This window comes from Vicugna pacos, chromosome 14 (genome assembly GCF_048564905.1).
Source record: "Vicugna pacos chromosome 14, VicPac4, whole genome shotgun sequence".
In the NCBI taxonomy this organism is placed as follows: domain Eukaryota; kingdom Metazoa; phylum Chordata; class Mammalia; order Artiodactyla; family Camelidae; genus Vicugna; species Vicugna pacos.
Window position 1 is genome coordinate 1,045,829 of NC_133000.1, and position 13,336 is coordinate 1,059,164.

At 45.5% G+C, this 13,336-nt stretch overlaps 1 protein-coding gene across 4 annotated transcripts in view; it reads right to left on the bottom strand.

The window, feature by feature from the left end:
* Window positions 1–13,336, bottom strand: part of XPO4 (exportin 4) — a 91,617-nt gene that overhangs the window by 64,889 nt on the left and 13,392 nt on the right. The window contains exons 1-3 of one of the 4 annotated variants that reach the window (XM_072975976.1): window positions 6,007–6,112; window positions 1,076–1,228; window positions 827–968 (exon numbers count right to left, since the gene is read on the bottom strand). In XM_072975976.1, coding sequence (XP_072832077.1) covers window positions 827–924 — 98 coding nt within the window. In that variant the 5' untranslated portion in view covers window positions 925–968; window positions 1,076–1,228; window positions 6,007–6,112. Of the gene's footprint in view, window positions 1–826; window positions 969–1,075; window positions 1,229–1,303; window positions 1,424–6,006; window positions 6,113–13,336 lie in introns of those variants that run through there. The other 3 variants (XM_072975977.1, XM_072975975.1, XM_072975978.1) reach the window with 3 other exon arrangements.

Below are 13,336 nucleotides of genomic sequence, written 5' to 3' on the forward strand. Positions count from 1 at the left end.
GTCATTCCTAACTACCAGCATTTCTGACCCTGCAACTTTTAACTGAACTTGAAAATAATTACCTACCCCAAAAGTATTCAACTGCACAAACACGATGCACACTGCCTCTTCCTAGCAAAAGCTTTGGCATTTAGGGGACTTTTAAAAAAAAAGATACGCAGTCAGTGAATTTCTCCCACAAGTTGTATGGCTAACCGTTCTCCTCACTGGTTTATGAATCACACAAGCAATGAATGCGCACAACCTTGTGAAACGTTAAACAACACAATGTGTACAAGGCAAGGAAACACACTCTCACCCCACTCCCAAGCCTGGTGCCTCCCCAAAGGGGACTGTCAGAGAAGCCGGGGCTTTTCCTTCCGCAGCCGTTGCAGTGCCCGTGTGCAGGCACACGTCCGCGCCTGGAGGTCTGTCGCTGCGCCCGAGCTCCCCTCGCCCGTCGGGGACGCTCACCTATGCCTGACGGCGCTCCCCAAGAACAAGCAGCAGCACAAGCACGTACAGAGGACTTCAGGCTGTTCTACCCTCTTTTCCTTCTCTTTTGCACTCAAGTAGTCCATTTACAACGCTGGGCCAACCTTCACTTACAACCAGAATCTCCAGAACAGGACACTTCTCAAAGGAACGAAATCCAGTGTCAGAAACGTAAATAACAAGTATTTTTCGCCAAAACAGCCTACAACCAGGTTGTCTGCCTTTACGAAATATGAGCCCCACACAGGGCCTAACCGTGTGCATCAATCACCGAAAAGCACAGAAAACCTCTGGGAAGGGTAGGCCCGGCCAAGTACCCCCCCACCGCCCCACGCCCCAGCCCCGCACCTACTTGGGCCTCTGGAGGACGTAGGTCAGCAGGAAGGTGCGCAGGGACTCGACGCTGCCTTTCTCCAGGAGGATCCACTCCCGCACAACCGCCTCCATCATGGCTGTGGCCGCTTGGAACAGGACGTAGTCCACCTTGCTCGTCTCTGGGGAGAAAACGAGACGCTCTCCTTACCAGCCGCTCGTCCTGCCCTCAACGCTCTGCGGTTATTAATTTTAAAGAGAACTTTCAGACAAGGAAGGAGATGGTTACCTGGTCCTTTTTTATCCAGTGACCTTGCTCTAGCACCACAAAGAGGTTAGTTCCTCTCAGAAGACACCTCAGGCAGGTGGCAGCTAATCACCGATCACAATTTCACAAACTTTCCTCACCTCTCTTCAACTGTTACTTCCAAAGCATGAAGAACTAAAAAATAACACAGCTTTAAAAAAATAAAGTAAAAATAGAAAGCAATCAGAAGATTTCCCGAGAGATTCTCACCCTGTGCAGAACAGAACTGTGTGTCTGCAAAGTGTCCACGAAACCAGGCTGCAGGCGTGACCGTCCGGGACGAACGGTGCCACCAGAGCGCCTGCTTCAGTGACTGCGCTTCCGCAGGGCGGCCCGCCTCCAACAGCACGTTCAGAAACAAACACAGTCATGTGCAGGGGCTTTCTCCTCAAAATGTTACCCAAAAAAAAAAAACAAAAAACAAAAAACAAAAACACCACCAAAAGTCACAGTTACACAAGGTGAGAAGTTCTTGTGAATTTTCTGATTGCAATACTGATCAAACTGAGCAAAGCCCCAAAGCTACACTTAGAAAGATCCAGCTTTGACTAGCAAGTTACAGCATCTGAACTAGAAACTGAGTCAGAAAGGGAAAGAAATAGAAAATTAACATAGCAAAGAATAGTTTTACATTAATTTTCTATTTTTTTCTTTTATTTACCAATACCACTAAAATCAGTTTCCAAACAGCGTAATAAAAAGGGATAGACAGGCAAAATGAAGTCAAGGAACAGCAGAAATTTCCTGAAGCTCTAGAACACAACCACCATGTGAAACCCACGGGAAAGTCCAATTCAACTCCAGGGTATTCGCCAAGCTCGCTAGACAGGGGAAGCCGTGAGAAATACCTCCAGGCCCAGAACAGCACCTTCAAGAACACGTCAGAAGAGCAGGAATATGCAGTCAGGCACAGCACTCTCTCTCCTTTCCAAGCTCAGATCTTCTAAAAATCTTACAAGGGATCTTGACACAACTGGCTATAAAAATGTGCAAGAAAAGGTGCGCCCCACACAAGCTCCAATCACACTGACAACCACAGAGGAATTTTCAACATGTCAAAACCAATAAGAGGAACTGATTTGAACCTTCATTTTTTTTTAAGTCTGATTAGTCCATGCTACTGTAACATGAATTCTGAACTCAAAAAAACTTAGAAACCTTAAAACACAGTGAATAAAGCAATAGATTCTAAAAATCTAAATCAATTATAAAAAGGAGAAAAAAATTAGTGTTTTCTTCAAAGAGGACATGAAACAGAAACCAGCTATATCTATTTAGCTCACTTACGGAGAAATATGGTACTGCTTCATAAAGGAAATTCAAATAATCTCTTATTATAAACCTCTTCTTGAAAGAAAATGATAGTGTTTGCCTACCTTCATCTTCTGCTACAATAGTCAACATTTTAAGGACCTGAAATGCTTAACCATGGATTTTAACAAGGAATCAAAATCTCAGGGACTCACAGAAGTTTAGAAATGCAACTCCAAAGATGATCTAATTGGACTCCTGTGTTTTACCGCTGAAGAAACAGATGCACCAAGAGACTGAGCGGAAACTGGCAGCCGCTGGCTGGGCCACATCCTCCGGGCGACATGAACCCACCTTCGGTGCAGGTGCCAATGCAGATGGCACCCGCAAACACTACTGCTTCTTGTGAGAATGAAACGTGCTTCTGTCTAATTCCTCGGCACATATCCCAGTCTTTTTTTTTCTGCTCCCTCTTTTTTCCCCCGTGGGAGTCAGTAGGGGGAAAATTACAGAAGCTAAGTGACACTGAGAAGTTTTCAAGAGACATCTGCTCCTTAGATACCTCTGGTATCAAATGAAGATCACTAAATTACTGCTCCCGTAAAAAGTTGTGAATCTTCCTAACCTAATAAACTATATACTTCCTCATAAAAACTACTACTGGCCTTCCTAACCTGCACTTACACGGAACAGAACTATGCAACTGCGCACAGGGCTCGGGGGCCCTCCTGCCGGCCACCGGGGTCCCACACGTGCGGGAGCCTTACTCCTGCTCTCTGCTGTGTAGACGTTCAAAGTGGCAAGGTCTTCATGAAGAACTCACAGTTCACCTAGAATTTCTAATACTTTTAGGGATGATTTTCCACTGACTAGGACACTGTCTAGATGACAAATTAGCTCAGGCCACTTGAGCAGGAAGCCTTCACTTCCTACCACAGAAACCTTAACAATAACCATGTAAATAAAATTCACTTGTATCCTGTCAGTCATCTGAAACCAGACAGAGCCATGAAGACCAAGGTTCAAGGGAAGTGAGTGACCAGAGGAGGAGCACCACACTCTGAGGTCCAGCGACCACACACCCGCGTCCAGCCTCAGGACCCTGTCCACGCAGGGGCCACGTGAGCTGCACAGTGACCCATACGCACGCCAGCAGTCAGGGGTCTCAGGCCGATTCTGTTTTGTCTTGGTTACTTCTGAGATAAGAAACAAAAGAAATCCTCTTCTCCCTGAGAGAAGGGCAAGAGAAAGCTGCGAAGTTAACTGCAGAAGTGCTGGACCAACCCCTCGAGGTCTGGGGACATATCTTAACAAGAGCAGAACTCGCTGGTTTTTTGAAGAAACATGTGACCCTACACAATACCAGTAAATGCCTAAGCGCCAAAGGCTTCCGCGGTGACGACGTCTGAAAGTGCCCTCCGACAAAACGCACAAGCACACGACACATGCACACACACACACGCACACGCACAGAGAAGAGCAAAGACACTGAGACTGGAATGGAAACCAAAGGCTAAGAAGAGAAAGAAATGAGGAAAAATGAGAAACAGAACAAAACTTAAGTTAGAAGTGAGAAGAATTTTAAGAGGCCAGCCAAGGGAAGCATCCAAGAGAAAGTCTCCTCTTTCCTCAGATCCATTCCCCAGACACTCTCTTAACGGCCCAGAACCCCGAAACAAGAGTGTGAAAATTCTGAATTGCGATCAACTGCCACGTGCATGAGAAGTCTTCTTAGAGGAATTAACCCTTCTGTGCTGGTGGCAACTGAGTAAGGAGTGAAAAGATTTCCTGTGAAGTTTAGATGTAAACATTAACGTAACAAGGGCTTTGCAGTATGTAACGATTATGCTCGTGGCACGTGCACTCGACCGTTTAAACAGTTCACGTCTCAAAACCCAAACTGCTTTCAACAGCGAGGCTAAAACTAGCAATACCGGTCTTTAGAAATTTTTATCAGGGAGCCAAAAGTATTCCAAAGCAAGCTCAAATCATAACAAAGCAACAGTTCTTCATAAAATATACATACTCTTGAAAGGAGAGAGTGGGATAAACAAAAACACTCTAATAACATACTTATCACTTAGACAAGGACTCCCCGACTAGGACAGAAGTACAACTGAATCACGGCTGGAGTCGGAGGCGATGCTGGTGGCCCTGGGACTGCAGTTATGGCACCTGCCCCGAAAGCCAGACTCGGACCATCGGAGGTTCCTACGACCACTAACGCTGAACAGCTTCAAGGCAGTAAGGATGAAAAGCAAGGCTCCCTGAAATTCTCTGTAGTGATGTTTAGTAATTTAACACTGAGTTAAGTATTCTCCATGCATAAGATAACACATTTTCTTAGAGCCAGAACCAAATTCAACCAAGTATAAAAGCTGACTTAAAAAAAAATTCAAAACTGCCTCATTTAGAATTCAAGGTGGTTACTGAAACTGTTTCTCTGACGGGAAGATCGAACTCCTGGATGAGACAGAGCCGCCTTCCATGCCGCCACTCGCTCCGTGCGTTTTTTAGGTACACTGGATTTTTAAAAGGCCACTTGAAATGGGGAGACGGGGTCACAGTGTTGACTTTACTGTTCCACAAAGTGCCCTCCCACATTACTACATTTGCACCTCGCAGCATCTCAAGGTAGTCAAGTCCACTTAAGAAAAATGGTATCGTTACCCTCCATCACCGATGAACAAAAGGCTCAGCGTGGCCCCCCAAGCTGATGCAGGCAGCAGCAGCCCTGGTGCCCCAAGCCCAGGTCCCTGCACCCTCCCCTCCCTCCCCTCCGCCTCCCAGCCTTGCCACAAGCCCTCAGGTGTGAGGAGTCCTGGACACGGAACTGAACTGCAGGCTTCTTGATCTGGAGACCAGAGCACTGGCGGCTAACGGCCTTCCTCGAAGCACAGGAACAAAAGGCCGGACATGTCTACTCTAACACCCAGTGACCAGTTCTGTGCTCGTGGGTAACTCAGATAGCCTTCCTTTCGGAGCCTTCGATATGGGTTATAAAAAATGGCTCCAGTTAAGAAAAACAGCCGACAATAATAAAGTTATAAATTAACAATAACCAAGGAAATCTCTCTATTAATAAAAAATATGTAAGAGAAAGTGCCATCTTTGGACAAGTTACAACTTTTGCGATTATTTTTAAAGGAAAGAGATCATTTCTGTACTTGTGTCAGATGTAAGGGACTCACAAAGCATCTTCTACAAGAGTGAAAATCAGTGCTTCATTTCAGGGCGTGAAGTGAGTAATCTACACAGAAGTAAGACTCGCTAAGTGGGCTGAGTGCAAGCCATATGGTTTAAAAATTTTTTTGAAAAAACAACTAAAAGAAACTCTAGAAACCTCCAAAAATACGCCTAACTTTAAAACACTGGGATACATTACAGCACATTTTCTACACGTGATGTCACACATGGGAACAAATTTTAGGAAATCAGATGCTTCCCTACCGCTAACAGCCTTCACACTACACCAGTAATAAATTACTGCACAGTATTAACGGGCAAAAATCCAAAGTGAAAACAAAGATTTCTGTCTGGCTTTATGGAGTATCTTAAAGCCACTTCAGCAGAATGACTGTTAATGGAAATTACTTACAAGGAATTTAAAATATCTAACATTCAAGATAGAAACACTAGACATTGTTAAAGTAAACACTTACCCAAAATGTGCTTGCAAACTGCAAAGGGTGACTTTGACTTCCTGAAGGACAGGAAGATGTGCTCAGCGTGCTGGCGCTGCTCTGAGTTGACCATGGACGGCGGGGCCTGGAGTCAGAACACAGCACAGGCATGAGTCAGCGAGGGACCTGGGCAGCAGCCCTTCACACGGCAGGAGGAAGCACCAGCACTCCGGGCCGTGGGGAGGCCAAGTGCCTGCTTAATTGTTCTATAAGCTACAGTACAAAACTTCATCATAAATACTTAAAGTAGAGTTTCAGGGAAAAGGAAGGCATTCCTGGCAAGGTCTGGGTCAGAATCCTTTTAGGTTGCCTACATTTTAGGAAGATAGGCACTCATCTAACATTTCTTAGGGGGTGGGTGTAGCTCAGTGGTAGAGTGCCTGCCTAGCTCGCACAGGTCCTGGGTTCAGTCCCCAGTGCCTCCACGTTAAGTCAGTAAGTAAATAAATAAATAAACCTAATAGTTCCCCCCCCCAAAAACTAACATTTCTTGTAATTTTAAAAAAACATAGCTAACTTATTGCCTTTTATTCCAAAATATACCACTCCATATAAATTGACCAAGTTCAAATAATTTCTCAATTCTTCAGCACGGGTGAAACTGAATCCAAAGTTAGTAAAAATTTATTTTTAAAAGCAACTTAAAGGAGTCTACCTTAAAGATAGAAATATTATCAGATAAATCTACCTCAAGTTTTCTAAAAACATTATACCAGAAAAATTAGGAACAGTGAAGTCTGTAAGTTATAGAACTCTTTTCTGAATAATAAATTAATCAGCCAGAAAAGCCAGCTTTCTCTTAGAAACATCTTCTAAAGTCTGCCCAGGTTTTTACATTCCATTTTGTTCTAATGCTTTTTCTTCCAAAGATGACGCTCTTCTGAACCAGGCCCACCCAAATCATGCACTCTCGTTCTATGGGCGGGTTCTCCCTGACCCTGTTGGGACCCATCTGACGAGAAGAGACTGCCTGTAGAGCTCACAGATCAAAATACCAGGTTTCTCAACTTGGGCGGGACGCCGGGGGTGGACGGCAGGGGAGTGAAGCCCTGTCACTGTAACCAGTACGCAGTGGGGTAGTCCCTTCATCTGCGTGCAAAGAATCCGGAAGATGAAAAACATTTTACAACCAAGTACACGAGGCCAATGCTCACTGTAAGTTATGTCAGCTTTGCAGCACTAGTCACTCTATTTTCAGTTAAAATAATTTTTAAATAAAAAGTACACCTAAGAGAAACTAACCTCCATTCTCCGGCCTAAAGGAATTCTTATAATCAGCCAAAGGCAGTTCAGACTACTATTCCTAATGATACAGCACCCTCTACAGCTCTCTAAATAAAAATGCAAACATTTCCACTAAAGAACTGCATTACACAGATACGCAACAAGGACATACGGTGCAGCCCTGGGGAGTGTACCTGCTACCTTGTAACAACTACCCTGGAGGCTACAGTCCGCAAAAAATACACCTGCAGCTAAGATAACATTCTAAATCAACTATATTTCAATTAAAAGAAGAACAGTGTTAAATGCTTTAATACTTTAAAAAAGGCTTCATTAATAAAATCCTGTGAACCGCAAATTATGCTAAATATAAATATTTGTGTCCTTCCATTTGCAAATTCTTCATTCCCACCATTTTCCCCAGTTCAACAAGCTGAGTCTGCGTTTTGACAAGGTATTTCCTCATTAATGTCTGCTGACCATGCCCTGAATGCGTGGCATATTAACCACTGCCACCAAGGGTTACACTCTGATGACTACATCACGTCAACTGTGGGCTGCCCACCCAGGGAACTTCTGAATCATTCATGTTTCTTCTCACCTCCCAGGAGAAGCACTACACACGCATAATTTCGCAAATATATACGTTGGTTATTCTACAAATGAAAACAGTTCCCAAAGTGAATGATTTCTAGACACTCTGATACCTACACACTTAATAGGGTATAGGCTTGAATATAATTTTAATATAATAAAAAAAGACATTCATTTAAGAAATACCATATTTCATAAATAATGAAGTATAATCTAAAAGTTAGTTTATATTAACCACCTGGCTGAATATTATCATACAAACAATAAAATCATCAAGTCAATATGTTAAATGGGAATATGGTATTCACTTTAGTTTCCCAAACTAAAACCTTAAATTCTTTCTTCTTCAAAATGACTTCACAATGGTTTCAAGTAGCAGGGTATCAGAAAGTCCTGAGAAACTTTTTTTGTTAAGAAAACAGATTCCCAGCCCCCAAAGATTTAACAGGTTGGGAGTCAAAACCAAAATAAAAATGTATTTTTCCCAAGAGGTCCCCAGGGAGCACTGACCGAGAGAGTCCCCCACAAGTCGGACTCCCTCCTCTTCAGAATCGGGACTCACCCTTCAAAACCACTTCCCTCCCTCCTCGGCCACTTCCCTCCCTCCTCGGCCTTCCCTGAGCTGACCGCGGCGCCCCCGCCCAGCCCGCAGCCCGCAAGACCCACCCATCACGAGCACTTCGAGTCTGCACGCACCCCTTCCCGTCGCACTCACCCCTTCCCTTCCCCCCGTTTCTGCAGCTCAGAGGCTTTCTCTCCCTGCTCCCCAGGTGCCTGGGGCCTGGCGCACACACCAGGCAGAGGCAGCAGCAGGAACCGCCACTCACCGCGTACGCGGCAGCTCGGGGGATGCTCGCAGCAGGCAGGCCGCAGGCAGGCAGCAGGCAGGGTATGATCTCACTGACCCCAACCACAAGCCTCTGAGGGGGATGCGAGTACCACCCGACTCACAGGTGAGGACACAGGAGTGGGGAGGAGCTGCTCACTGCCAAGCAGGCAGCACAGGCGGAAACTGACCTCAGGCCTCAAGTCTCCACCAGGGTCTCCCCTGAAGCGAAGGTGTGGGGTAGAAAGGGGACACGTCTGCCCGCAGAGTCCTCCTCCGGGACCCAACACAGACGTCAGGATGCGTATAAAGCGTGTGACCCCCCCCCCGTGTCACTTCAGAGGCGGGGCACAGGCCGGGGCAGCAGCAGGGGCGGCCCAGAGGGCCGGGCCCCGACGGCGGGAAAGGGAAGGCAAGACCGGGAAGGCCGAGCTGTGAAGGGGCCGCACTAGCACAGGCGGAAAGCTCCCGAAGCCCAACCTGAAGGGAAAACGGTTCATGAGCAATAGAACAAGTCAAGCTCCACAGTGACCTCAGAAGCACACAGTGAAGCAACGAGCTGCTGCAGCTGGCTGACCAGTCAGACAAAAAGGCAGCACAGACACAAGGACACAGGGAGTCTCAGCTACTCTGGGCAGTTGCAAGCCGGCGACAGTCTAGAAGGAGACACTCACGGGAAATTCAGAGTCATCTAGAAAAAGTTCATGCTCCTGAACAGGGGTATGCACAAGTCACTGCAGCATTTAGTCCCAGAGAATGGCTCCCCCACACACACAGAAGGCACACAAGAATGTCCCTCAAGGATTATAGTAACAGAAAAAAAAAGTAGCAACTCAAATTTCTACCTATAGGGAATACCCTGCAGATGGCTTCTGCAGCAGTTAAAGACTGAACTCGAGCTGTGTGTACCAAGGCGAATAAACTGAAAACTATTCTGCAGGAAAGCAGCAAATGACAGGACATAATATCATATATCATTTATGTAAAAATGTTAAACTCAGTAGTATGCGCACTATGTTATCCACCTTTGTGCGCAAAGTGTAAAAACATAGAAAGGCAGGATAAACGACTCTAAAAGTGTGGCTGTCTTTGTGGACGAAGAAGCAGAGGCTGAAGAAGGGGCACAGGGGCCAGAACGGCATCTGTACGCTCCTTAAAGATCACAAGTAAAACGGCCACGTTAACACTGCTAACCCAGGGCTGGGTCCGCGGCATGATATGCTTCATTCTAAGTTCTTTGCCACCTATTTTAAATACTGCATTTTTTAAAATGAGCGGCCTTCCAACCCCGATGGTACCGCTGACTAGATACCTTGAACAATTCTTCTGCTAAAACCAAATAAAAATACTGAATAAAAGACTTTTTAAAAAACATAATGCACTGCTGAGCACACAGGAAAGTAAGGAGTCCTCAGAAGCTACAAAGGGAAGCAAAAGCAGGATCGAGAGATGGAAACATGTGCACGTGAACTCACCCTGGGGACGAGGGCTGCCCCAAGTGACCCTGCGTGTCGTCTGGGCAGCCGCTGGACAGCGGCCCACGGTAGAGAAGACAGGAGGCGGAGCCAGGCCCTCCTGAGATGCGGCCTAACAGCACATCCCATGTGAGGCTGGGTCCCCAGTATAAGGGTAAACTATTCAAAATAAAATAAGGCAGGCAAGGAGGGAAGGGAAAGAGGGAGACACCTGCCAGTCCGGACCCTGAGGGCAGGTGAAAGAGGGGATTTATTTTGGACACTGATAATCGCGAGCAGGCCTGCAAACGGGCTTCTCACTCAATTCTACAGGACCCCGTGGGGTCCAAACACTTTAACCCAACAAGTGGAAAGGAGTCCTGTGCTGCTCAAGCACCAGGCACTAGAGTAACACCTGATTCCAGACTTCACTTTCCCAGAAACCTTCCAAGAGCCAATATCCAAAAACTTCTAAGCATATGAGGAAACAAGCCACCATAAATTCACAGATCAAAGAATCAGCCCAGCAGCACTCACAAATATTGGAAATGCCAGAAACGTAGTATAAAATGTTTAAAAGGAAAACTAAAAACATATAAAGCAGACTTCATAAAAAATAAAAACCTCTGTACATCAAATGGCACTATCAGCAGAGTAACAGACAACTCACAGAGCACGTGTTACAAACCCTCCGTCTGCTGAGGGATTAATACCCAGAGTCTACAAAGCGCGCTTACAACAGCAACAAGAAAGGGGCCCAATCAAACATGGCAAAGGACTGAACACACACTCCTCCAAAGAACACACACAAAAGGCCAGCAAGCACACGACAGAGCCTCAAAATACTAATCATTTGGGAAATGCAAATCAAATCTAAAGTAAGACAGCACTTCACACTCAGGAGAACATAAACAAAGAAAAAAACAGAAAATGACTACTGCTGGCAAGCATGTGGAGAAACTGGAACCCTTGTCCACTGCTGGTGGGGATGCAAAATGGTGCAGACTTAAAAACAAAAAACAAAACAAAAAAACCGCAGCCATGGAGAACAGCCAGGCAGTTCCTCAAAAAGCTAAACATACAAGACAGCGCTCCAGCTTGGGAGAGGTACTCAAAGAACAGACAGCAGGACACAGAGGGTGAAACCCATGCTCAGAGCAGCGTCATTCACAAAAGCCAAAAGGTGGAAACAACCAAGAGTCCACCGATGGATGAATGGATAAACAAAACATAATATATCCATACAATGGGATATATTCAGCCTTAAAAAGGAATGAAACTCTGGTACAAGCTACAACATGAATGAATCCTGAAAACATTATGCTCAGTGAAACAAGCTCGACAAAAGAAGACAAATACTGTATGATGCATCCACTTACGAGGTAAATTCACAGAAAACAGTTAAAGCCACAGAAAAAGAAAGCAGAACAGGGGTACCAGGGCGTGCGGGGTGGGGAGCTACTGTTTAATGGCTACAGAGTTTCAGTTTGGGACAATGGAAAATTCTGGCGATGGTGGTATGGCTGCACAACAATGTGGAAGTACTCAAAATAGTAACATTTTATTATTTTACTACGATTTTTAAAAAATGTAAGCAGGACGACAACACAACAGCACTTTCAGGAGCAACATAAGACAAAGCGAAATGTGTCGTGTTCCAATGCTAGTTACAAGAGGACGCACCACTGTCCAAGCTCATCAAAATGGACACACAAGACTTGTGAATTTTACTGTATGTTAATATGCCTCAATAAAAACACGTTAAAAACTCACTGGACAGAGTAAAAGGCAGACTAGATACACTGAGAAGAAAGTTGAAGACAGCTGGGAGCTCTGAGCGTGCGGAAAGACACCCGCGAAGAGTCTTGGAGGAGAAAGAGCAGGCCCCTTGTCCGCACCCCTCGGAGCCCCAGGAGCCTGGCCCGCAGAGCCTGGTCCTCCGGCTCCTCAGCCCCTCCCAGCCCCAGGACCTCCGCTCTCCCCCAGAAGCCACAGCTCTGGGAAGGCCGCTCTCCGGCAGCTGCAGCTCTCAGACCCTCCACTCTCCCCTTTCAGCCCCCAAAAGGCTTCACCACCATCCCTGTGCTTCCCTTACACTCTCCCCTCCCTGACATCCCCCAGTCCACTCCCTTCAAGGACCGCCTGAGCGCTCCCTGCGGATCCCGACGCAGACAGCATGGAGTAAGAACGGCAAAGTCAGAGTCCAAAACATAATGGCCCAAGAACGTGAAGCACTAAAACTCAAAATCAGAAAAGCCCAGTGAGTTCCAAACACAGTAAGAAAGGAAAAAACTCATATACTGGTGTCACAGGGAAACTGAAGAATTCAAAAATCAAAGGAGAACTTAAAAGCACCCAAGAAAAAGACAGTTTACCTTCAAAGGAATAACAGACGGAAACTGATTTCTTAAAGCAAGTCATGCAAATAGAACCTGAGCGACCCAGCCCCACGACACTCTCCTCGAGGAAATTCTGTAAGGATATACTTTAAGAAGAAAGGTGACCCCATCTGGAAAGTCTTGAATGCAAAGGTCTATGGAGCAAAGAAATTAACCATGTGAATAAATCTAAACAAATGTGAATTGCGTTTAAAATGATTAATTTGTGAAATTTAGAAAAGATCATTAAAATCTGGACAGCAATAGCATATAGATCAGGAGAGAAACACTTTTAAGTTCTGGTACTGTCCTGGCTGAGACAGGATATACAGGTTAATTTTAGGTTAAATTGAGCCTTCATGTCAAAATGTCTACCATGGTCAATGAGAGAATATATTAAAAAAATAAAGAACATATGTCATGACATCGGAACCATGGAATGAGAAACCAAAGATGATCAAACCCCAGAGAAGGCAAAAAGAAGCACGCACACACAAAGTAAGGACAGAAACAAACCATAATCATCAGTGGTCACAAACGTGAATAAACGAAACCCTCTAGATGAAAAACTAAGATCGTCTGGCCGGATGAAAAAGGAAATCCAACTTCATGCACACAAAAACACGGGCACAGAAAGGCTGCAAGTAAGAGATGGGAAAAGGCATAGCAAGCAAACTGCAACCGGAAGGAAGTGATGCAGGAGCTACGGCGGTGACGCCACCAGGGCAAACAGATGAAGGGCAAAATGCTACTGCAGAGAAGCAGGTCATCCAGCAATCATAAAGGGGTCAACTGAAACGGTATGGAAATAATACACAGCAAGCAACAGACAG